The sequence below is a fragment of the Scardinius erythrophthalmus genome, assembly GCF_964197995.2.
Source record: "Scardinius erythrophthalmus genome assembly, chromosome: 3".
NCBI classification, from domain to species: domain Eukaryota; kingdom Metazoa; phylum Chordata; class Actinopteri; order Cypriniformes; family Leuciscidae; genus Scardinius; species Scardinius erythrophthalmus.
The window spans coordinates 28,132,960-28,156,669 of record NC_138223.1 but is presented as its reverse complement, the minus strand read 5'-3'; the positions used below and the strand labels follow the sequence as shown (position 1 = coordinate 28,156,669).

The 23,710-nt window shown below is 36.7% G+C and overlaps 1 protein-coding gene across 2 annotated transcripts in view; it reads right to left on the bottom strand.

The window, feature by feature from the left end:
* prkx (protein kinase X-linked) overlaps window positions 1-23,710 on the bottom strand; it is a 47,501-nt gene that overhangs the window by 1,091 nt on the left and 22,700 nt on the right. The window contains exons 4-8 of one of the 2 annotated variants that reach the window (XM_081361802.1): window positions 13,712-13,831; window positions 6,915-7,010; window positions 4,462-4,519; window positions 2,682-2,759; window positions 1-1,448 (exon numbers count right to left, since the gene is read on the bottom strand). The exon at window positions 1-1,448 is cut by the window's left edge and continues 1,091 nt beyond it. In XM_081361802.1, coding sequence (XP_081217928.1) covers window positions 1,323-1,448; window positions 2,682-2,759; window positions 4,462-4,519; window positions 6,915-7,010; window positions 13,712-13,831 — 478 coding nt within the window. In that variant the 3' untranslated portion in view covers window positions 1-1,322. The remainder of the gene's footprint in view (window positions 1,449-2,681; window positions 2,760-4,461; window positions 4,520-6,914; window positions 7,011-13,711; window positions 13,832-23,710) is intronic. The other variant, XM_081361803.1, reaches the window with a different exon arrangement.

Sequence of the window (23,710 nt, the reverse complement as noted above, 5' to 3'; positions counted from 1 at the left end):
GATTAGGTAAGTGCTACTGTACCTCTATTTTACCTGCTATTCTCAGTATGACATCCTGGCAGAAATGTGTTCAAAAGCTCTTTGGATACTTGGGGCCGTTCACACAGAACACGTTTTTTTCCCCACCACAAAAAAACAAAAAAAAAACAAAGAGATAAAGTAGAAATGATTACAAAAAGTCAAAATTATCAAACAGTAATGAGATAAAGTCGAAATTTAGATAAATCAAATGACATAAGTCATGAGATAAAAAGAAATAATCTTAGTCAAAATTGAAATAAAAACGATAAAGTCAGTGAATTTTCATCTCTCTTATTATAACAGTCAAAATTGAGATACAAAGTCATAATTATGACAAAATGTCTTTTTTAACTTATATAAACATAATTTTGAATTTTTGTCATAGTTCAATTATGTCAAAATTAAGATTTACCAAAGCATTTTCCCTAATGTGTTGGAAATGGGCTTCCATGATTCATATGAAAAGATTATAGTTTTCAAATAGAATACCGGAGGCAAACTATTCACCTATTGTGGGAAGGAAAAATAAATAAAATAAAAAATAAAATAGACACAAGCAGCACTTTCTGTTCAGTAAATATGACTGAATTCAGGAGACTTAAGCAGTTTGGGTTCTGATGTGTAGATTAATGACTATTTGGATGCGGCCCACAACCTCATGTAAATTACGTTTCAGACTATACATTTTTGTAATCATTTTTATTGAATAAAAAAAATTACCATTTTAAAATGTATGGCCGTTATTAACGGAAATATTGATCATAGTAACCACAAAATTTGACTGTTTATTTACTTATTTATTTTTAGTATAGACTGGCAGTTTTGTTACGCAGTTGAAAAGCTGTGATAGTAAAAGCGTGTCGCAGTTAGACTGCTGCTTGATTATGTGCCTGTTCAAGTGTCCGGTGTGAAAAAGGACATTGTCTAGAATAGGATAGATCCCGCAAAAGGGACCTTGAACAGAACCTTGTTATTATTGCTAATTTAAATGATATTTTGCATAATATAAAGAGACTCAGACAGTGAAGAATGATGTTATTCATCACTTAGTAGATGCTGAAGTGATAAACTGTTTCCTCCTTATTCGTTTGATGATAATTATGATGCCAATAATGGTGATCATAAGAAGTCTATTTCTGTTTCTCAAGTGTGCAGGACTCAGGGACAAGCAGGGAAGACATACCTATAATAATGCAACTATGACCTTTTAATGTCCCCTGAATGGCTAAGTTAAACCTTTAGCTCCAATTTATTATCTTCTACCAAGTCCTGTCGTTTGTGTCATTAAAAAGAATATCCTTTCAGAAGTTCTTGAAAATTTCCAGATCCTTAGCTGGTACAGGTGTGTCCTTCTTCCACTCATCCTCTGGATAGGTGTCAAAGTTAGATGTGTCACCCTCATGAGATACCTTTGGAACTATGGGTGGCTGTCACAGGAAGGAGAGAGAAACTCATTAACAAAGCTTCAGATACAGCTAAATATACATTAGCATTCAAACGTTTGGGGTTACTGAACAAAAAAAAGAAATAAAGAAAAGAAATGACTAATTGTAATAAACAAGGATGCATTAAACTGATCAAATGTATCAGTTTCCACAAAAATATTAAGCAGCACAACCATTTTAACATCGACAGTAATAATAATAATAATAATAATAATAATGTGTTTCTTGTGCACCATTTATTGACAATATCCGTTTTTTTTTTTTTTTTTTTTTTGACGACCAGCTTACATCCTCTTTTAAAAGTGACCCATATCCGATATCTGCATTTATGCTTTACACTTGGCAAAACAACCCAAGGTAGACATACTGACCCGGAAAAGCTTAGGCTAATGGACGCAGACAAAATGATACCAGATCATCAAAACGTTGGGTTTTTGATAAACCCACTGAACCCTAAACCCACTGAAAAAGAGTCATGTGATCACAGTTGGTGTCCACCTGAGTTGACCACCGTCAACTCGCCACCGTCACTTTTTCAATTACGTACGACTCGCATTGACAGGGGAATATCCAATCTGTCCGATTACATGGTAGACACAAACGCAAATATCCGATTCATATCAGATTTTTTCCACATTTGAATGATGTCTGAAACCGACCTGAGAATATCAGAATCCATGTGTTATTTTTTTTCTGTTTACACGTTCCTGGGTCATCTTTGCCACATGGGAGAAAAAAAAAAGAAAATCGGAATTGGGTCTAAGAATGATTCCGAAAAACGTAACACTGAAGACTGGATTAATGAGTGCTGAAAATTCTGCTTTGTCGTAACAGGAATAAATTACATAATATATTAAAATAGAAAACAGTTCTATTAAATAGTAATATTATTTCACAATATTACAGTTTTTACTTCATTTTTGATAAAATAAATGCAGCCTTGGTAAGCATAATTGACTATTGGTAGTGTATACTGTACTTCCCATTATCCAGCTAGCAAGGCCTTCTGGGAAACTATGTCCAGTAAACCTTGGGGAATATTCTGGCTTTGTAATTCTAACAATAAAGCAAGTAAAATGACTTTTTAAAGAGGCGTTGACACTAATGTGGCCAGCAATGGCTTGGAAATCTTACAAAAATGATTAGTGGTATTAAATTAATCTTTAATAACAGGGCATATCCTAAAACTCTATACGACAGAACTGAGGTGCTTACCTTAAGTTTTCTACACGGCACAGACTCCCAGTCTACTGACTTAAACCATCTGTGCTTTTTCACATCATCAGCCCCATTCTGGAAGAAGACAAAAATAATACACAATAATGTGATGGATTACTATAACTAAATGAACATTAAAGTACAGGGTGGGCCATTTATATGGATACACCGTAATAACATGGGAATGGTTGGTGATATTAAAGTCCTGTTTGTGGCACATTAGTATATGTCATGGTCACCACCCATCTTGAGGAGTTTGCCCCCTCACATATACTAATGTGCCACAAACAGGACTTTAATATCACCAACCATTCCCATGTTATTACGGTGTATCCATATAAATGGCCCACCCTGTAGAATAATGTCTTACATTTTGAGACAAACCATCACAGTTAAAACTGTGACAAGAATAAAAACCTTAAATGTGCTACAATGAATAATATATCTATTAACACTTTTAGATCTGACATTGAACATTTCACTCTTCATTTGAATCCATTTTATACCAAACAGTCTTTTCAGCCACCGTGTTGTCTTTTTAGTTTCTTAGAGAGGAAAAGAAAAGTGGGGCAACAATGCAAAGTCTTCTAGAAACCTCAGAATTTGGGCCACGCATTGCACTGTGGGACTATGAGAGATAGACATCCACTCAAGTGGAATAACAGATATCTGCACTTGTGAATGAGCGCTGCCAGCAGGACCTGGCCTTGCTGTGGAAACAGTGCAAACACAGCTGTGATTGGGCTGCCGGCTCTTAAACTCTCATAAGGAGGAGAATAGAGTGAGAGATAGAAAGAAAGAAAGAAAGAAAGAAAGAAAGAAAGAAAGAAAGAAAGAAAGAAAGAAAGAAAGCTAAATTAACAATAGAAACATCTAGCCTGATAAGTCCGCCCTATGTGACATTTCTTCAAAAATTTGCCATCTTTGTCTCCTACTCTGAATAGGCATTGACAACAAAAAGTAAATCTGAATAAATCACAATTTATTAAATCTAAAAAAACAAAAACAAACAGAGAGATATTCATTTCAGCACAGCTCGTTCCTCACATGCAGAGAATTATAATAACAGCATTAACTGTTGTTAATGGGAAAATGACGCAACCATTCACACACTTCCCATGACATCACCGTCACGATATGCATCACATTAGGTGTGACAGCCCTGGCGCACTGCTGCCACCTCATCTGGCGCCAGTTATTGAATTATTTCCTCTCAAAGGACGATTTAGAAAAGTAACCGCCATTAAACCGCAACTGTTTGAATTACTCAAGCTGGAGATGCAGAAACATTTTGCACAAGGACTCTGTCTGCAGTTCTTTCCTCTCTTTCCACCTCGACTGATGGGGGTTGGAAGGGAGGTATGGTGGGAGAGTTTCCCGGTGTCAGAATCACTCTGTGAGTGTCCAGGGAGTTTCTCCAGAGCCTCATCTCATCCCCTCTAGGCAGATAGGCAACCTCCTTTTCACAAATGGGAAACATGTGGCCAACTGTGGCCTTTGGGAGAAAAATCTCGCAGGAATCAATCAAGGTCTTATTATTTGCTTATTAAGATGCAAAACTGGCCAAGGAAAAGTTTAATATGTTAGATGATTCATGGATTCTCAATTCTCAACCTGAATGTGATATGACTATAAAGAGTCCATATGGACAGAAAGAAGAGTGTATCAAAATAATAATGTTCTCAAAGGAAATATCCCAGATGCTGATTCCTGCAGAAATAGCTTGCTCAACCATACAAGCACTATAGAAAATATCTGTTACTAACACCTTGCTTACCTTCATGTTTCCAAGCCTTCTTGCCCGGTCAATTACCAGAAACTTCTTGATTAGGTCCCTAGACAAGCAAAGACAGAAGATGAGAATCACTATGGTTAAAAAAGGCACATTATTTAATTATTCAATACACACAGGAAAGTTAAGATGCACAAGGCAGAAATTAAGATTAGGAAGACTCCTTATTCAAATTCTGGCTGATTCCAATAATTATTGTAATGTTATGATAACCGATAAATGGCTAATATTAAATACTAATATTGTACTACTTTGCTGAAAAAGAAAAGAAAATGAAATAAAAAAAACTAAAATAAATGATCTGTATACTACATTTTGGCAACACAGCATTATAAATGAGCAGTATTGAAATCTGCTAAATAAAAGTAAAAGTATACAAATACTATATAAATGTAAGTCTTCAAAAAATGATCTAAGAATGTGTGTGGTCAGAAACAGTTTATGGCATGTTTCAATATGTAACATTAATAAACTTTGAACTATTCTGCTTGTACTCTTCTGAACAATGTCTGGAACTTTGTATTACAAGCACTTGTATTTATTGCCTGCTTAAGATGAAGCATTTGTTGTATTACTCATTTGTAAGTCACTTTGGATAAAAGAGTCTAGTAAATGTAAATATTCGTAAATGCAATGTTTGTTGTACTTTTTTTTTTCAAGAGTTAAATCTTCATTATAATAGAATAAAATGTTATGCTAGATGATGACAAATTTAAATCTATATTCTATTAAAACATGTGGAAATATATTTAAGGAATCTAATATCCACCATCAAACGATATATCAATAAATGTACAAAAAGCAAAATATCTAATTTTTTTCTGATATCTTGTGTCCCTATACAAGAGAGGCATTTTTTTTTGACAAATGCCTGAAAAGTTTGAGAACCACTATCTTAAAGAGATTATTCATTGTGCAAAAGCTTTAATCAGCTTATGAAAATAAAAACAATTTCTTCAAACATAAAAATCTTTGCACTGACAAAAATAATCTGTATCTATGATCCAACACGCTTCAAGCTGCGAAGGCGAGCGCATTAGCATGTCGACTGCTGTGGCGTTGATATTCTCACTCAACCCAACACGAGAGACGCCTGGAGCAATCTTGTTACAGATGACCTTACCATTCACTCTAGCCTCCCTGGCAGATGTTATTCATTCTCCAGTGATCATGTGTGTTTGACTTCACGATACTATTATCTTATCAAGCTTGTTAAACCCTTAGTGACAGGAGATGTCGTTTGGCTACTTTCACAACTGTAACTAGAGTAAACATGTCAGTTGAAAGGAAACACGGATTTGCTTTGCCTGAAGTGACTGTCTGTCTCTATTTCCGTGAGCTTACTTAAAGGATTAGTTCACCTCAAAATGAAAATTTCCTAATAATTTACTCACCCCAATGCCATCCAAGATATCCATGTCTTTCTTTCCTCAGTGGGAGAGAAATTATGTTTTTTTTTGAGGAAAACATTCCTGGATTTTTCTTCTAACAATGGACTTCATTGTTTACCATCGTTTTTAAGTCCAAATCAATGCAGTTTCAAAAGTCTTTGAAATGTTTAAACAGGCTGTACGCGATCACAGCTGAAGAAGAGGTTCTTAGATAGATGATACAACTAAGAGAGGATATTGTTCTGTATCATTAAGGATTACTTTTGTATTTTTTGAACATCAAGATGAAACAGCAGCTTGTTTGCTGAATCCTGAGCTCCTTAAGTTCAAAAGCACCCTGAGTAATGGAGTAAACAGACCCATCTGTCTGTAATCTAGAGGATGCCTCCACTCCTGCAGCTGCCAGTGTGCTTAGTTGACAAGTTTAGATGGGTTCATTAGAGGACATGTGTTATGTGTATCTATGAGAGAATATAATATGACAATTGTTACATTTTAAGTGTGGTCTACTACCATATTAATGGATTTAAATACTTGAAGATGTTTTTGTTACAAAGTTATTAAAATAGTCATTATTGATGTTCAAAGACATATACATTTTTATTTAACTTAATATATTTTAATGTGGGAGGAGCAATGAAACTGAATTTTAGCTTTTTAAATTTAACTTACTGTATTTTTGTTTTACCAGTGTTAGTCTAGCATTATTTATATACCATTACAGTATTTATTGATATTTTGAATAATTTGAATCTTTTCAGTTTTCAAAGTTTTCATTTTAATGATTTAGTAATTTTCTCATTTTCATTTAAGTTTACAGTTTTTCATCTAATAATTTTACATTTTTAATAAAAAATTTATTTCAGCTTAATTTCACCAAATTAAAATTGGTTGTAAGTTTTTTTTTTAAACAAAAAAACAAATACAAATTTGAGATAAAATATTTCTTGTTTATGCTGACATGATTTCACTAGACGTTGTGTTTTATGTATGCTATAAATGTGGCATGTGTCATTTTTTTGGTTGTGTTTTCTTTATCAAACTCACTTAACATAGAAATCCAGATGTCGTGGAAACTCCAACTTTCCGGCCAGAATCTTCTGGTAGATGCCAAAAGGATTATCATCAAAAAATGGTGGATACCTTAGACAGAAAAAGACAGTAAAATAGTAGAGATTTTTAAATGCCAGTGATGAATCCAAGATCCCAAAACCTTAAAAAGATGTTCCAACCAGAGATGTATCGACTGAAATATTTTAGTGCTGACAAAGACATTTTAAAATAATGATCAATTAATGTGTCAGTATAACAGAGAGCAGAAAAAGTCTCTAAAAATGTATACTCCTGTATACCTTCATCTTATTGACAGCTAAGCTGAATTTAATGCTGAAATGCCCAAAATGAATGCAGATTTTATCTCTGTCAGCTTAGTCTAATAAAAACCTCTGCAATGATTCATTAAAAGACCTGACCTGGACACTACAGACAAGAAACGCACATAGATGAACACAAAACAACTGTGACTTAAGCCATCAAGGACCAAACTTGAACTAGATGGCAAAAAAGTTGATATTCAACTCGATATAAGTGCAGATTTATTACTGGCTTGGAATAAAATCAATAACAACAGATCACTTTTGTTTGTAGCATAGTTTTAGGCATCATATATATAATTGGTAAACAAATAAATAAATCTGGTTTACCAAAGATATAATTACCCATTCAGTTTTGTATTAATATTTTTTCTTAGGGAAGTTTTACATAAATGCATTTTAAGTTTTTTATTAAATAATTCCAAATGGCATACTGACAATAAAGCAGTTTTTTTTTTTGACTACATTTAAAATAATCATAATAATAATAATAATAATTACAGGGTTCCCACACCTTTGGTTAACTTCAAATTCAAGGACGTTTCAAGGTCTTTCCAGGTCCAATACCCTCAAATTCAAGGACTTAATGTGGGGACTTAATTCGAGGACTCAAAAACTCATTGTGTTACCTTGTAAGATGCATTGTTACAGTTTTCATGTGTCAAAAACAACTATGCAAAAAAGCTTATTTTTTTGCATTTATTTTTGCCCACATGATCTGATATTCATCATATTTCTGTTTTACATAAAATTGAAGAATATTCGGTACATCCTTCACTGTATTTTAAAATGATCTAATATTAACTTTTGCATGGATTTCTTTAAAATAACTGTCATGTAACCAGAAGTTTTGTATATGAATAGGCTATGCTTTTAAGTTTTTCTTGCCTCATGGGTTTACATAATCTTAAAGCAAAGCAATTAAACACTACATTAAATAACATATTTGGGCAAATGTAAGTAAGTAACTAACTAATAAACCCTGTAATTATTATTATTGTCATTTTGTAGTGCTTTATTGTCAATATGTTACTTGGAATTATTTAATATAAAAGACCTCTTCAATTACGTTACTTTTGCTTTTGCGGTAAAGGAATTTTCCGTCATTTATGAGACACCGCTTCCCCGCCACTTGATTGAATTTTCTGGCTTTCTGTGTTTTCACTGTTTTTCCACTGTTCAACTTTTTTTTTTTTTTTTTTTTTTTTTTTTTACGCTGGCGGGGAGAGAGTTAATACAAATATTCCAATGTAATCTACAGCGAGTTAACTGAACAAAGTCTTGAAGTTTTGAATTTGAATTTCACAGATGCATTCCTGATCTGCACTTGTTTAAATCACCAAAAGTAGCAGCATTGGAGGAGAACCGCAACTGCTGAATGTGTCGTTTAGGCCTTTGAATGACTACTGTGGACTGTGTCTCAGTATAATGCCATTTCTACTCATTTCTGTCCATGTGATGTGTGTTCTCTAATGTCTGGTATGTGATTCTCCACCTCATGCTGTGTAATCCATTACTCCATTACAGACTTCCAGTTCAGTCGTGTGACGCCCCAACCAACATGCCATCAAACATCCTTCCACTCTCCAAGCAATGAGCTTGTGTTTAATACCTGAGTCCAGGTGGCATTTCAAACAGCCATTAAATATGAGGGATAGATAAAGTGAGGGATGCTAATGAGCCTGTTACTAGGCGACCACCTGAAGTCGCATGAGGGCACAGATCACTGACAATGACAGAACTCGAGTGTCAACAGTGAAGATGAGATGATGAGACATACATCAGCAGCAAAATATAGAGTGAAAGACCCTGCAGCGTTTGACACAGAATAAGCCATTAGCTCAGAGTTGCACAGCAGGGCTGACACATGTGTGATGGTTTAAAAGAGCATTACACAGAATCGTAATTACACAGTACGATTATATCCTATATAAATAACATATATAAATATATAGTAATAGTAAATATGACGCATAATGAATCATAACTGTAATTTATAAAGCACACATATTCCAGTCATATACATTTTTATTACACTGTTTTAATACACTGTTATTATTATTTTATAGTGAATTTTTTAAGCTTGATAGCACCTGGTCACCATTCACTTTCATTGAATGGAAAAGAAAAACATAAAAATCTCCTTTTGTGTTTAAATTAAGAAAAAATATCATTTAGGTTTGATATGACATGAGGGTAAGTAAATGATGACTTAATTTTGTATTCCTTTAAAGAACTCTGGCTGCAGCCTTCTAAAAAGTAAAATAAGGTGGTTCAACTTAATGGATTGAGCAGGACTGACAGTATTGACTGAGTGTGGAAACCATAAACAGAGAGAGAAAATCCAGGAGAGCATAACTTGTAGCTATTCCTTCTCATGTGTGATGGAAAAGAGAGATAGGGTGAAGGAGAATAAAAGACAGAGAGAGCAAGAGAGGCATATTCGTCTCTATAGTGTTACTGTAAGCAGTGGCTGGTGACAGGGGAAAAAAGGAGAATTATAAAACTCAAAGCTTTTACATAACACCATAGGTGTCGCCAACATTCCACTGAGAAAGAGAATACAAAAGGAGAAGCCTTTAAAATTGTTCTCTTGAAGAGTGCTGGATCTTATAACATCTATTGTATTATAACTAGGACACACACACATATATACTGGTGTGTGTGTGTGTGTATATATATATATATATATATATATATATATATATACATACATATATATATATTTCCTTCAATGACAAAAGTATGTAGATTTTTAAAGTGAATCAGCATGGTGGTAAGAAAAGCCAAACAGAAATTTAAGAGTTGCCAGTCACATTTAAACCGGTGCGCACAGAAAGTCGCTTCTCATACTGAATAGTGGTGCGCTATAATGAACCGAGTTCCTTCCGCATCTTTTTGCACTTAAACGGACAAATACACACAAAAATATGTCAAAATATTCTCGTAAACACAGTTGGTTATGTCTTAAGTGAACATAAACAGTTGACAAAGAAAATGCATGTGTAACATTATATTGGAACAGTGCAGCTCTTAAAGTGACAACAGCCTGATATTCCTGCTGCTGTCTCTATAATAACGTTAATCAAACAACAAAAGACAGAGAAAATTAACCCTCTGTTCTTGACTGAATAACTTTTGTAACTATATTTGTAATGTAGCCTAGGCCTATATTTTATTCATAAAGTGAAGTGTTATTTTACATTTCATAACAGTTTCTGTACCTGAATACCTGAAAATCTTAAAACATTGTTTATTTCAAACGTATCTTTGTTCAGTTGCATTTATTTGTGCAATTGCTAAGTAAAAATGTGTTCCTTTTTAACTACTGTTTTTATTTTTCTTTAATAATGTTTGAAATGTTTATTAGTTAGGCTAGTTGTTTTCGCTATGATATTTTTAAACCATAGGCAAAAGTTCCTTAAAGGGGGGTGAAATGCTATTTCATGCATACTGAGTTTTTTACACTGTTAAAGAGTTGGATTCCCATGCTAAACATGGACAAAGTTTCAAAAATTAAATTGTACGTTTGAAGGAGTATTTCTGTGCCAAAAATTGTCCTTCCGGTTTGTCACAAGTTTCGGAAAGTTTTTTTCGAGTATGGGCATGTGTGACGTCAGATGTCACGGAATTTCCTTATATGGGTCCTAAGGGCACTTCTCCCATCTCCGGTAAGATCGCGGGCGCGCGCGCACTCGTACACCAGAGCAAGAGAGCGAAAGCAGTACCTCATCTAAGCGCTCTGCTCGGCTTTAGGGAAGTCAGTGTCACCAAAGAAGTGGGTTTTTGGTTGCCAGGGCAAGACAAACCTGCACAGATTCCCAAAGAACCCAGCGTTAAGGGAATAGTGGATGCAGTTTGTTTTTCCGGGGCAAAAACAAGTTGAGCAAGACTGTTTCCCTGCATTTCGACGATGATTGTTTTATAAACAAAGCCCAGATCACGGATTTGCAGATCGTCTAATGCTTAAGGATCGAGCAGTCACAATGACAAAGGTCCGCAGTCGTGCGTTGGAACCGGACGGTGAGTAAAACTGTTGAACAAATGTATCTGTGTGTTGTTAACGTTACTAGCTCGGCGCGTTAGCACAGCTTTAGCACATCGCCCACACGGCCCGCCTCCAGCCGCTCGTTTTTTTCCGGAAAGACTCGGTACAGTCTATCTTTCACTTATAAATATAATAAAACTAAAGACTTTTTGGAGATATGAACGATGCAATACTACTCTATAGGTACTCAAGATTAACAGGAGATTGAGTGAAAATGAGCATTTCACCCCCCCTTTAAGTGCTCTTTAGCCTGCTGATTTTTGTTCATGGTATTCAGCTACAATGAAATATGTTGGGAAATTAGGAATCGATGAGCAGAATCGGAATTGTTAAAATTCAAACGATACCCAATCCTACCCTAACCCAATCCTTAATTCAAAATACATCTTCTGGAAACCCTGGTTTGTGAACCATTTTTGCTTTTAAATGCAATTCTAAAAGTTTTTGCTCAGACTTAGCTGACATTTTCACCAATTTTATCCTTAAAAGTAGTTAGGACAGAAATACGAACACACCCACAAGACATCTGCTCACACCCACATGCACGGTCGGTCACTACATTGAGGTTGCTACCCCATTGGAGGAACTATTTCAACTCTTGCTATATATTTCCTGTAAAGGAGAGTCAAACAACCTTTAACATTCAAACAGACAAACACACAGTCCCAGATACGACTGAAGAGAGCTTTTGTATGTCTGGGCAAGCTGAGCCAATGTCCGTGTGTCTGTCTCTTGGAAAACTAAGGGACCAGGTCTTTTTCTCTCACTGACTTGCAGAAGCAAATACTTCAAAAGAAGTCTGGGATGAATGAAGAGGGTGGGTCACTCTTTCCTCCAGACGAGAGCCTGTGAAAGCTCTAGGGCAGATTTAGATCCAGCAACATGCAGGTGGGAGAATGGAGCAGTTTGGAATGGATATACACTACAGCATCCAAAATTATACCAGGAGGGAAGAAGTTTATTTTCACACCGGCTTTGGAGTCCATGTGACAAAATGAACACATTTTCTTGTGCAAAGATTATGGACAAAGTGCAGCTGTGTGGAATCCTGACAAGCCAGACCCACATCAAAATGTTGGGTCTGGGAACACACCATTGGCAGCGCTCAATCCGAGGGGCGGGATAAACGGTTGTCTTTCAAATTCCCTATGCACGCAATAGGATAGCGCTACAACCAACCAGAGCGTTTTCCCACCAGCGGAGCTAGTTGTTAGATGAAACTTTTTATCCTGTCGGCAAAACTCTGAACACATCTTCCTTTTTTAAGAATGACTTCAGTGTCGTTCTTTGTTCTTTTCTCAAAGAAAAGCTTAACTCCAAGTCTTCCAGAGTCACGGCCCAAAGTCGTTTCGAAAGACCGCTGTTATGCAGAACCGTCGCAACTCTGCTGTCATCATGTTAAGCCCGCCCACCGACTCTATACACGATGTGATTGGCCTGACTAGAGTTTGATTTTTCCATCTCGCAAGCCAACGGAGAGTTGCTAGACGACCCTGGCTGCAAATTGCATTTGCTGCCGCTAGGGTGCGTCTAGATTTCTAGGCTAGCAGTGTGGAACTTGCTGATCGAGAAGTAAAAATATAACATATAATTTGCCAAAAATTGATCTACAAATTTTACATGCTGTTCTACCACACATTTATGCCCACATGTGTTGGCAATAACAGATTAATCTGGATGTAATCTTTTTGTAAACAAGATCTATTCCAAGATACACATCCGCCCCCTGAGATACTGTAAATGCGAGCAGATTATCTGTGTGCATATTAAATATGCCAGTTTGTGCATGCTGAGTATAGGCTGCAGGAATTAACGTCAATGCAAATAAGGATGAATATCACAATACGGATACATTTCAAGACAGCACTGAAAAAGGACACTGAGACATGCACAAGGAGGTTTAGGCCCTTGGCAGAGCTCAATATTCCACTGCTGCCCTCTAGTGGTGTATTTTTGACAAGAGCCGATCCCTCCTGACCACACACCAATACAAATTCAGTCTGAGCCATACATGATGGAATGGCAACTGTTATTTATTTCAATGTATTTATTCATCACTGGTTTTTTAAAAGTTCCCATTAGCTGAAGGCCAGTTAAGTTGGCCTTGGAAAATACTTGGTAATACTTGGAAAGTAGTTGTCAGGATTTTAGATTCTCAATTTTTTTAAGAACAAATGTAAGGAAAGTCACTTTTAGATGAAAAAAATAAGCATATATATATATATAAGGGGGTAAAACTTAGTAATAGCATTCAGTAAAAACCACCAACTAAAACTATTACATATATAAAATGTATACTCAGATCATTAGCAAATGTTTAGCCAAAAATATGCTTTATTCATCTCTCTGGACCCCCTTCAGTAATTTACAAACTTCCAGGGGTACACAGACTCTGTAAAATATAAATGAACATTTGGTCTTACCCTGCTAGCATTTCAAAGATGAGCACACCGAGAGCCCACCAATCCACAGCTCGCCCATGACCTTTACTCTGGATCACTTCAGGAGCCAAATATTCAGGAGTACCACATAGAGTCCAGGTCCTGTAAAGAAAGAAATAATAAAAAAGTGATGGACAGAAAGAGCAACATTTTTTGAAGTTGACCATGTTTTATGTTAAAGACAAAAAAAAACAAAAAAAAAACAGACACTTCTCACAAAATATATTTTATGTTCCACAGAAGAAATAATATTTTACAAGTTTGGAGTTACATAATTGATATAGTAAACTAAATTATGACAATTTCAGGGATTAAAGCAAAAAAAAAAAAAATCTTTTGACTGAAAAATTTTCCTCGGCCAAACCCCATTCCACACCCTGTCACACACCCAGTGTGAAAATGTTCTTCTTCTTGTAATTAGGAGTATAGTGAGCACATGCTTTACCTTCACAAATGAAATACTCAAAGAACATTTGCATTTAAAGAAAGGCCATTTTGAACTTTATTTCTATTATTTACACACTTTTGTGAAATTTCAATGTTTTCAATCTAATCATTTTACAAGACTTGACTCTTTGTGATGTAGTCATACAAACAGAGGTCCTTGCTAAAGGGATCTTGCTAGGGGGGTTCGGGGACATGCATACAGTATCCAGAGGCAAATGAGCAATTTATATGAGCATGAAAGATTGGTTTCAGCAACCTGTTTTTTCCTTAATTAATCAATGTTTTTGGACTAATCTGTTCATTTAATGGTTCAAATACTCACTCATAAAGGCAGTCACTTGTCGCCACCTACTGGCTTAATGATGCAAGTTGCGTAAACACAGACAAAACGGAGTGATACGAACAGTGAAAACTCCCAGTGCTGATACTGGTGAAATATAACATATTCGAGGACCATATACAAATATTAATATTTATACAATACTACTATTATGGAGTTATATTTTATAGGTGCTTGTGTTGTTAAATTGAGCTAAATAATTAGCAAAGAACATGTATATGTGTTAAATAGGAATACATTGTAATAATGTTAATCTCATGGGCACAGTATGCAATACCTGTAATTGTAAAAAAAGTGTATAGAGCGAGCCTTTTTCACTGATTGTTTACAGCTTAACGGAAGTTACACCCATAATTCGCGCAAAGTGTTAGAGTGGAGAGAGGAACGTGCTTTTGCTCCACTCCAGGCTTTGATCACATCCCCCTAAGCAGGGTGAATACACCTCGTCCTTCCTTAATTGAAGACCCATTCAAACTAAAATTAAGACATTTATTACACTATGTGAAACATGTAAGCATATTTGCAGCCTTAAAATTATGAAAAGTGAATTTAAGACATAAGGGCAGGGGGGAACTAGCCTGACTTCGTCATACTCATATTCTAGTCAGAATGTGAGTCCGATACTGCTCCATTGAGCTTTGATTATGGGGCGTGTCTCAACCGAACCAGGAAAAAAACAAAAAACTCTGCACTCAATTGGATAGACCTACAACCAATCAGAGCAACGGAGTAAATGACTATGTTCTTCATTCATATTTTCAACCAACAAAATGTTGCGGCTCTCTGTTCCTCTTTTAAAATGAATGCGCTGTCAATATCTTCTATAACAGACGCGATGGCGGAATCTACACATGATGTTTCATAAACAAAGTTCGGGAGGAGCACGTACAAATAATCAATCCAATATCAACTTGTCATCAAACAATACCATGTCTAACGTTACCCTATCTATCAGCATGAGGAAGCTTAATCACTCTGTCAACTTACCTAACACTCCTTGACAGTTTTTCAGCATCCCTCCACCACCCCGAATCCTCACTCTTGTCTTGGCTTGTTCTCTCACAACCAGGAACACGGGGGGAGAATGGCTACCGAGCCCACAGCCCTCTCCTCGGACAGCACGTCATATACGCATTTATCTGACTTATTTGTGTGAACTCGTTAAATCTCATATACGCATTTATTCTATCTGACTTATTTGTAAGTGTGAAATCTCAATTCTCCAGCGGCAGTCATCTTTATTGTAAACTAATTCAACCCAACCGCTCTTTGATGACGTGGGTGATTACGTAACCGCAGATCATCTGTCCATCATAGATTAAAGCCCGCCCTGGCAATTTGATTGGCTCGGCATTTTGGGAGCCGAGCATAATTACTCCTCAATGGATCGAGTCCAGACCGAACTTCCCGACCAAAAAATTTTGTGGGCGGGGTTCGGGCTGGCACCCAGGTTAGGGGGGAACCCTGATATTGACGGAAATCCGTCATAGACTCTCTGCAATTAACGGAAATCCGTCGCAGTGCCGAAGAACTTTAATCCCTGCAATTTACATTTTTGGGTGGACTACACCTTTATTAAAATGTCAGATTTTCTTGCTTTCATTAGAGCACACTATCCTCTTTGGGACATCCTCAGTTCATGCTAGATTACATCAAATCGTCAGTTTTTGCCCACAATGTGGAGTTTATGTCAGCCTGAGTGCTTTGATCAGTAAAGCAAAAATGGGACATATTAAATATTAAACATTCCTAAATTTGTCAATGTTTCTAGTTAAAATTTCACTCAAATTGCTATGTTTATAATAATATTATCACGCAAAATAGATAAATAAACAAACAAACAAACAAACAAATAAATAAAAACTTGACGTCTTTTGCACAAGTACTCAGCCAGTCATTGCAAATAATAATTGCAATAATTATTATTGACCCCCAAACTTTTTTCATGCCAGTGCGACTACATTTTGTTGGAGGTCGCACTGGTCCCACCAACACGTTGCCCAACTGATAAGAAAATCCAGTTGCATTCAAAAAATATCAAATGGAAAATTAACGACAAATTATCAGCTCGGAGCAATAATAGACAGCGCAGAGCTCAGAACATGTTAACTTGTGTGCGATCTTGAACATGCGACACCGTTACACAGCGCTGTGAGATCCAGTGAGAAAGAGTTCGCAGCAAGATCTAGTGTGAAGCATTCAAATTCGGTGCAGAATTATCTGTTATAAACCACGGATATAAAACCGCGCTGACGTGGAAACCAGGAGAGACATTGTGCCATGAATGAACAAGTTATAGAAGGCTTTCCAGTCCACAAATCATTCACCATGGATTTAATATAGAAACGCTAACTGTAACCATTGTATTGTGGCAGTAGGCCTAATAGTCAAAGTTTTTACATTATTTATCTCAGGGTTCGTACAGCCTTTTGAAAGTGAAAGTCAAAAACTTTTCAAGGGCTTTTTAAAGTGCATCACTTTTTTCAACACTACAAATCTCTAAATATTATCCAATTTTATTAGGGATGCACCGATACCACTTTTTCCAGAATGAGTCCGATACCGATACAGTAATTTTTGGTACTCGCCGATACCGATACCGTAACCTGTATTTTTACTGCATTTGTAATTTTTAAATGTACTGGTAGAGAAACCAAAAGAATATACATATTATTATTTGGCTAAGCTAACTTAGTTGGCTAAGTTTTCATGCTTAATAAAGCCTGCTAAAATGCTTTTGCTAAAAGCCTGCTAAATATTGCTCTACCAGATTTTATCTTTCATTTAACAGTACAGCACATATTTAGAGCTGCTCCAGAGGGGCTCAGTGCTAAAGATTGGGTCAGTGGTACAAATGTTTAGAAACAAGTGAAATATCAATTATTTATTCCAATTCTGAAACTACAGTAACCAATCAAATGTGAAAAAAACACTGCATATTCATTACTGTATAAATTAAATATATATGGATCTTTTTATTTTAGTCAAGAGCAGTGAGTAATTTATTTGTCCTTTGTTTGATTGAACATTAAAACATTAAAACCTGCTGCCCCTTTAAGACCGAATGCACGGACCCCATTTGAATATACAGTCTACGTTCACTTGAGATATAGCCTAACCGACTTTGTTTACTAGGATACTTGCCAAGACAGACGTTTTCACATAATTTTGTGTGAATTCGTCCGTTCAAGCACAAGACGTAAAAGACAATTCAATTCAGCGCTTTGGATGTTTGTGTTGGAACTTCTTGTATGTGACACTGCTTGGCCTGCAAACATCCTGTAAGTAATAATGTAGAGAACCACTCGTTATACATAAATCAGGTAACAGTTCATGTTTTACACACATACAATTTAGTTTTAATCCAAATAACGTGCTGAGTGAATGATCAGCAATCACAAGAGCATTCAATAGAAGTTAACGTTAATAATAAGTTACATGCCTCGTTTTACTTTCTTTGCCACTGACATCTGTGAAAAAGGGATGCGCTCGACCCGCTCGCGCATCTGTCCCGCTGTGCGCTCAATCCACTGCACATTTTTCTCTTATCAGCTCTCGCACCACAGCTATAGGTGTTCCTATATTTCATTTAATATTTTTTATCCCCATTATACTCTCTGTTGTCAGTATTTCTTTATCTGGACAGAAATGTACAAACGCTGCCTGGTATCGGTTGTTGGTATCGGAGCATTTTTATGAGTACGAGTACATTAGCTCAGTATCGGTGCATCCCTAAATTTTAATGTTATTTTTAATGTGATGATTTGTAAAATGAAGTTTAAAGATGTAAGAAAACTAACATTCCACGGCAAACAAACACTTTTATTAAAAAAAGACATGAAATTACCACTATAACCAGTAGATGGCAGCAGAGGAGCACTTATTGACTTATTAGCCATTTCCACTCCCTAATATATGGAAAAAAGTAGGAAGTCACAAAGCCTCATGAAAAACAACAACTTTTCTTCAAATTGTGACTGAATTACAAAAAGCAAGTAGAGAGCGCTCATTTTATAATCACCGAAGCTGTTGTTCAGTTCAGTATGATACTATAGAAGAACAATGAGAACAACATTTAATGAGAGTAGAATATTTAAATTTCCCTACAAAAATTGGGTTTTTGCACAATACTGTTGTTAATAAAAGTAAATTATAAAACGGATAGTTCCAGTCCTTGATTCTGAATGGTTGAGCCGCGTTCGAAGCCGTTGTAAATTACTCAACAAACATACACCTGTGGTCGCATTACATTAGTATTAAGGCCCTTGCACACTGAGTCCGAAATTATCGCATGCGTTTTTTCGCATTCGTGATTCGGTGGCTATGAATTGTCAAAACACCATTCAAAATGCTTGTAACGGATGCGAAAAAACGCAGAAAATCCAACCTGATTCGGATTTTTTTTTTTGACGGACGAAAGTTTCGGAGGCAGTGTGCAAGCGTGATTGACATAACGTGAGGTCGTATTTATTTTTTAACGCGCGAAGATTTCGGAGGCGAATTTCGGACTCAGTGTGCAAGGGCCTTTACTGTGCAACTGCTGTTTGTGATTCTTTGTTGCTGCATGTGTTGCTTATCAACCTCTTTGGAACTACATTGAGAGATATGCAGATAAAATTGAACAAAAATCCGCTCCGCGTCGTGCCTAACAACGCCCCTTAGCTGTTCTAAATCCACTGTAAAACACGGCTTTGCGGGGCTTATTGCTTAATTGTATCTGCATCTCAATTCAACCTCAGTGCTTTACAGTCAAATTTCCAAAAAACTAACATGCAATATTATTAGTATTATTAGTATCTTTACAATAGTAATTTTATCATTAAATTAACTATGATTAAAAATCCCCCCAGTGCTACGTTAAAAAAAAGAAGGGTTGGAGGTTTATTTTTTGTTAATGTACATTATCACACTATTACATAGATATTTACCGAAATATATATATATATATATATATTTTTTTTTTGCCTATATATTTAACACAGTAAAAAATAGAGATATAACCATAGCCATATGACATAGCCCAGCTACTGCAGTGACTGCTGAGATAGCACACAGAGGGGTGTAATTACAGTACACCTTATGACAGCTGGCTATCTGGAACGGATTATATTGGCTGGTTTAAGGTAGAGACAGCATATCCACTTCAAGCCAAGGATACTATAAGTGTAACTGTATATTGAGCTAGAAGCCAGGGTGAAAGCCCACTACACCATGTTTTATTTGTAGTAGAGGGTTTCTGATGACACAGAGAAGTTGCAGCTCCATGGGGTGAAATGACATATCTGTGTTTGTTTGGGGCCATGGGGCTGGTCAATAAATGAGTCTGTTGACCTGTCCTTCAGCAAATGGCTGCCATTTGTAATAGAATTATAAGATTGTAGCTGTTGATACCAGAATGTCAATAAGGATACGTAAATATGTAAAAGAGCTTTGTGAGTTATGTAAAAGATCAGAAAATTGTTGACTAATCATTCTGTATAAAAATTGTAAAACAAAAATGTATTTTGCGCTTGCAGTTTTAACAGAAAAAAAAGGATTCCACTTAACCTTTTGATAATTATAGCTTTCAGGTCTATAACCTTTTTCAGCTAATGAATCATTTGATAGAGGGACAAAGCATATTGCATGAGTGCAGAATTTTAGGTCATCTGATGGGTAGATAGGTTCTTCAAGTTTCTTCAAGGGGTGTTTAAATCGCATCACAAAACTGGGGTACCTAAGGGTTCAGTGCTTGGCCCTTCTATTCTCCCTCTCTCTCTCTCTCTTTATTATATATATATATATATATATATATATATATATATATATATATATATATATATATATATATATATATATATATATATATATGCATGCTCATCGGGCCATACTACTGCCGATGCTATCCTAAAGCTGCCATGATGACAGCAGGAAACTTAAACGCTAGAGAGCCTGGAACAAATTGCGTGCATATCTCACAGTATTTCTTTTCCTTATTTTCTTGCTCTCTATTTTAGTCTCTTTCTTTATCTTTCTGTGCTCAGCTGCATAGTTTTAATCCTTCTCTCTGTAATAGAGAGGATTAGTCTCCCTTGTGTTAACTGAAGCCTCTCAGTGTCAGTTCACAACAGCATTTCAATGAACCGCAAGAGAAGTTTGGTGTGACATGGTTTTCAATTGGCTCTGATGATTTATGTTTACACTAATTATATCAGACTGCATACTAATAGGAGCAGTGAAGAAACTGATCCTGTTATCAAGATCAGTTCCTGTTATTAAGATAAGAACACCTGATGACTCACTTAACAATATGTTTGCCTGTATGGCTGTGTTTGTGTCTACAAAATGTAAGCCTGTTTTATTTAAAGGCAGGATAGTCAATTTCGGAGAGGCTAGCAATAGCAAGCCTCCAAAGTCTCCTCCAAAAGAACGCGCACAGCAGTCTGCAAAGCGGCATGAGAGACAGCGTTAAATTACCTCATGTCTCAAAGCACATAACATTACAATATTAATGAACGTAAACAACGTATAAAGCACTTACTTGTACCACCTGACGTCTGCAGTTTAATTTAGGCGTCGATAGTGTTGCAAGAGAAACGCATACATCCGAGTCTGAGGAAGTGAACAGCTCTGGGTAGAACTTCACCGGTTGCCATCTTGTAATTACAGTTACGACATGGTGTGAACACAGCATAAGCTTGTTGTTTTAGTTCAGGAGGAACTGTAAAGGCCTCGATATAATCACGGCAAAGATTTTTTCCATTCTTTGCTTATAGGAGTAAAACGAAGTTTGAAATACATGACCCGTGATATACTGTTAGCGACCATCCAAAGATGCCTACACTGCTGAGAGCAGCGTTTAGATTATGTAGGCTATAGAATATGTAAATATGTGCTGCATGCTTTCCTCTCAATAACAAAATAAACACACAACAAAATTAAGAAAACAGCAAGCATTTTAATAAAGCATAAGAAAAGCATGTGATCATAGCAAAGTGGATATGTTTGCATGAGCTCTGCAATTCGGCACTCTAGTAAAGTCACATCACGTTTATTTATATAGCACTTTTACAGACAGTAGCAAACTTTTCCAGAAAGTTTACTTTGACGATGTTTTGAACACCCAAAATTAACTCCAAATGAACTCCGTTTTGGCCTGATTTGTTTGAAATTACGCCACATCAGTTTGTTCTTCAGTTTCGCTTGAAGTATCGGGGTCTTAAAAGGTGGCTGCTGTTTGTTTGCAGTGCTCAGTGACTGTCTGTCTACAACTCTGCATAGCCTCATGGAATGTGTGACTGATGACATATGCTGACAGGCAGGTAGGACATCGTATCATCGAAACTAATGTCCTGAGACTTCCACAGAAGATACGTAAAAAAGTGTTTATGAAAATAATTGCCTGCCCTACCTTTATCCGTAACTCTTTGTCATTGTCCTAGCTGAAACAAGTGTGTAAACATCTCAAAATTCACAGCCGAATTTTCAAAATGGACCTTTAGGATGTCAACGCTGTTGTGATGGTGACTTTTCTCCTATTCCTTTTTATGTTTTCTTTTTGATTGGCCTCTCAAAGCTGTGCAGCTACCGTTTGACAAGTTCCCTCCTTCAACTACAAATACGACCACAATAAGAACCCTGCAATCCATCAGTAACTGTGGTACAACAATAAGCTCTCATCTTGAGCAGACAATCTGACAAGATAAAAGAAAAAACAAGACCCCCCCCCCAAAAAAAAAACCCTGTCATGCCTGTTGTAGGACCAGATTTCCAAAGTCCTCATCCTGTCCTGATCTTAACAATACAGCCACTTTAAATGGCCATCAATCAAGAAAAACAGCAAATATCCCGGTCTGTAATGCCAAATGCAACAATAGCCACCAGATGGCATTGTTGCCACATGACAATCTATCTAAATGTTATCTACTCAAACTGGAAAATCCAAAGCTGCTGCTTGAAGGGACCGCTGTGTTCCCCACTGGACTAGTGGCACTGGTTTGAGTTTCTATATGTGGGTCACTTGCGCATCACATTCAGGCCCTCGTTGTACTGTGCCCCTTCCCCATGTACAGAGAAACAGAACCATGACCCATTATGCATACACACCAGAGGGGTCATGGGTTGCTCTGAAAAAGCACTGACTGCAGTACTCTGCACTGCAGATGGATACACACAAACATACAAACAAACACACAACACACAATCTCTCATTCTTTTTTATTTGAAAGATAATAGAGAGGGCACAACCAGAGGGATTTTCAATTTCAAAAAGGTTACTCCCTTTTTTCATAATTAATAACGGTAGGTTGGTGGATGCTCTGGGGCCAAACAAAGCCGCCTTTTTTGTTAAAGAGGCTCATATTAGGACAGCTTGAATACCCACAGAGAAGCACTTCTTTAAGACTTTTGTAGGGGAAGTCACACTGTATGAGTGAAGAATAAAAGAAGAGGGATTTTTGAAGGATGAAGAGTGACGTGGCGGTTTGTTTCTGAGCCCATTCTACATACCCTAACATCACAGCTGAGATTCAGAAAAAAAACCTGAAATGAATTTGATCGCCTACAGAATTTCAGCAATGCAGGACGTATGGTTTACATTTAATTTGACAATGAAAACACTAGGAATGTTAAAATGCCATGAAAAGAATGTAAAAATTCTGGAGCATGCCAATCTTAAAATCAACTATAATCATCAAGGACGCACACTTCAGATAACTGCCGCTCAGCTATTTCTCTCCCTGGTTAATGCATTTAAAAGAGATTTCACAACATCAATAGATACTCCTCAAGAGTAGGTGTTGGGTAAATTACTCTAAAAAAAAATACATGGTCACACTTTAGATTAGGGTTCAATTCTAACTATTAACTAGGGATGCACCGATTGATCGGCTAGTGACCGGAATTGGCCGATTTTCACGTGATCGGCCGTGACCGGCGACCGGCCGGTCAGTCTGACAAATGCCGATTTTATGCCGGTCAAATGCACTCGGGCGCCGCATGATTAGCATCGCGCAACATCAGAATCACACGTGCACACGGTGCACACGGAACACACATGTAGGAAACTTCGTGAATTACGTCCGTTCAGACCGCAAGTGCGTATTTTTTTTTCTCAGCGTGCATGTTAATCGATGAGTGCTTTCACAACGGGAGCGGGAGCAGCGCGTGAGCGTCAAGCAGGAGCGTCGCGAGCAGTGAAGCGCGTCTATTTGCTG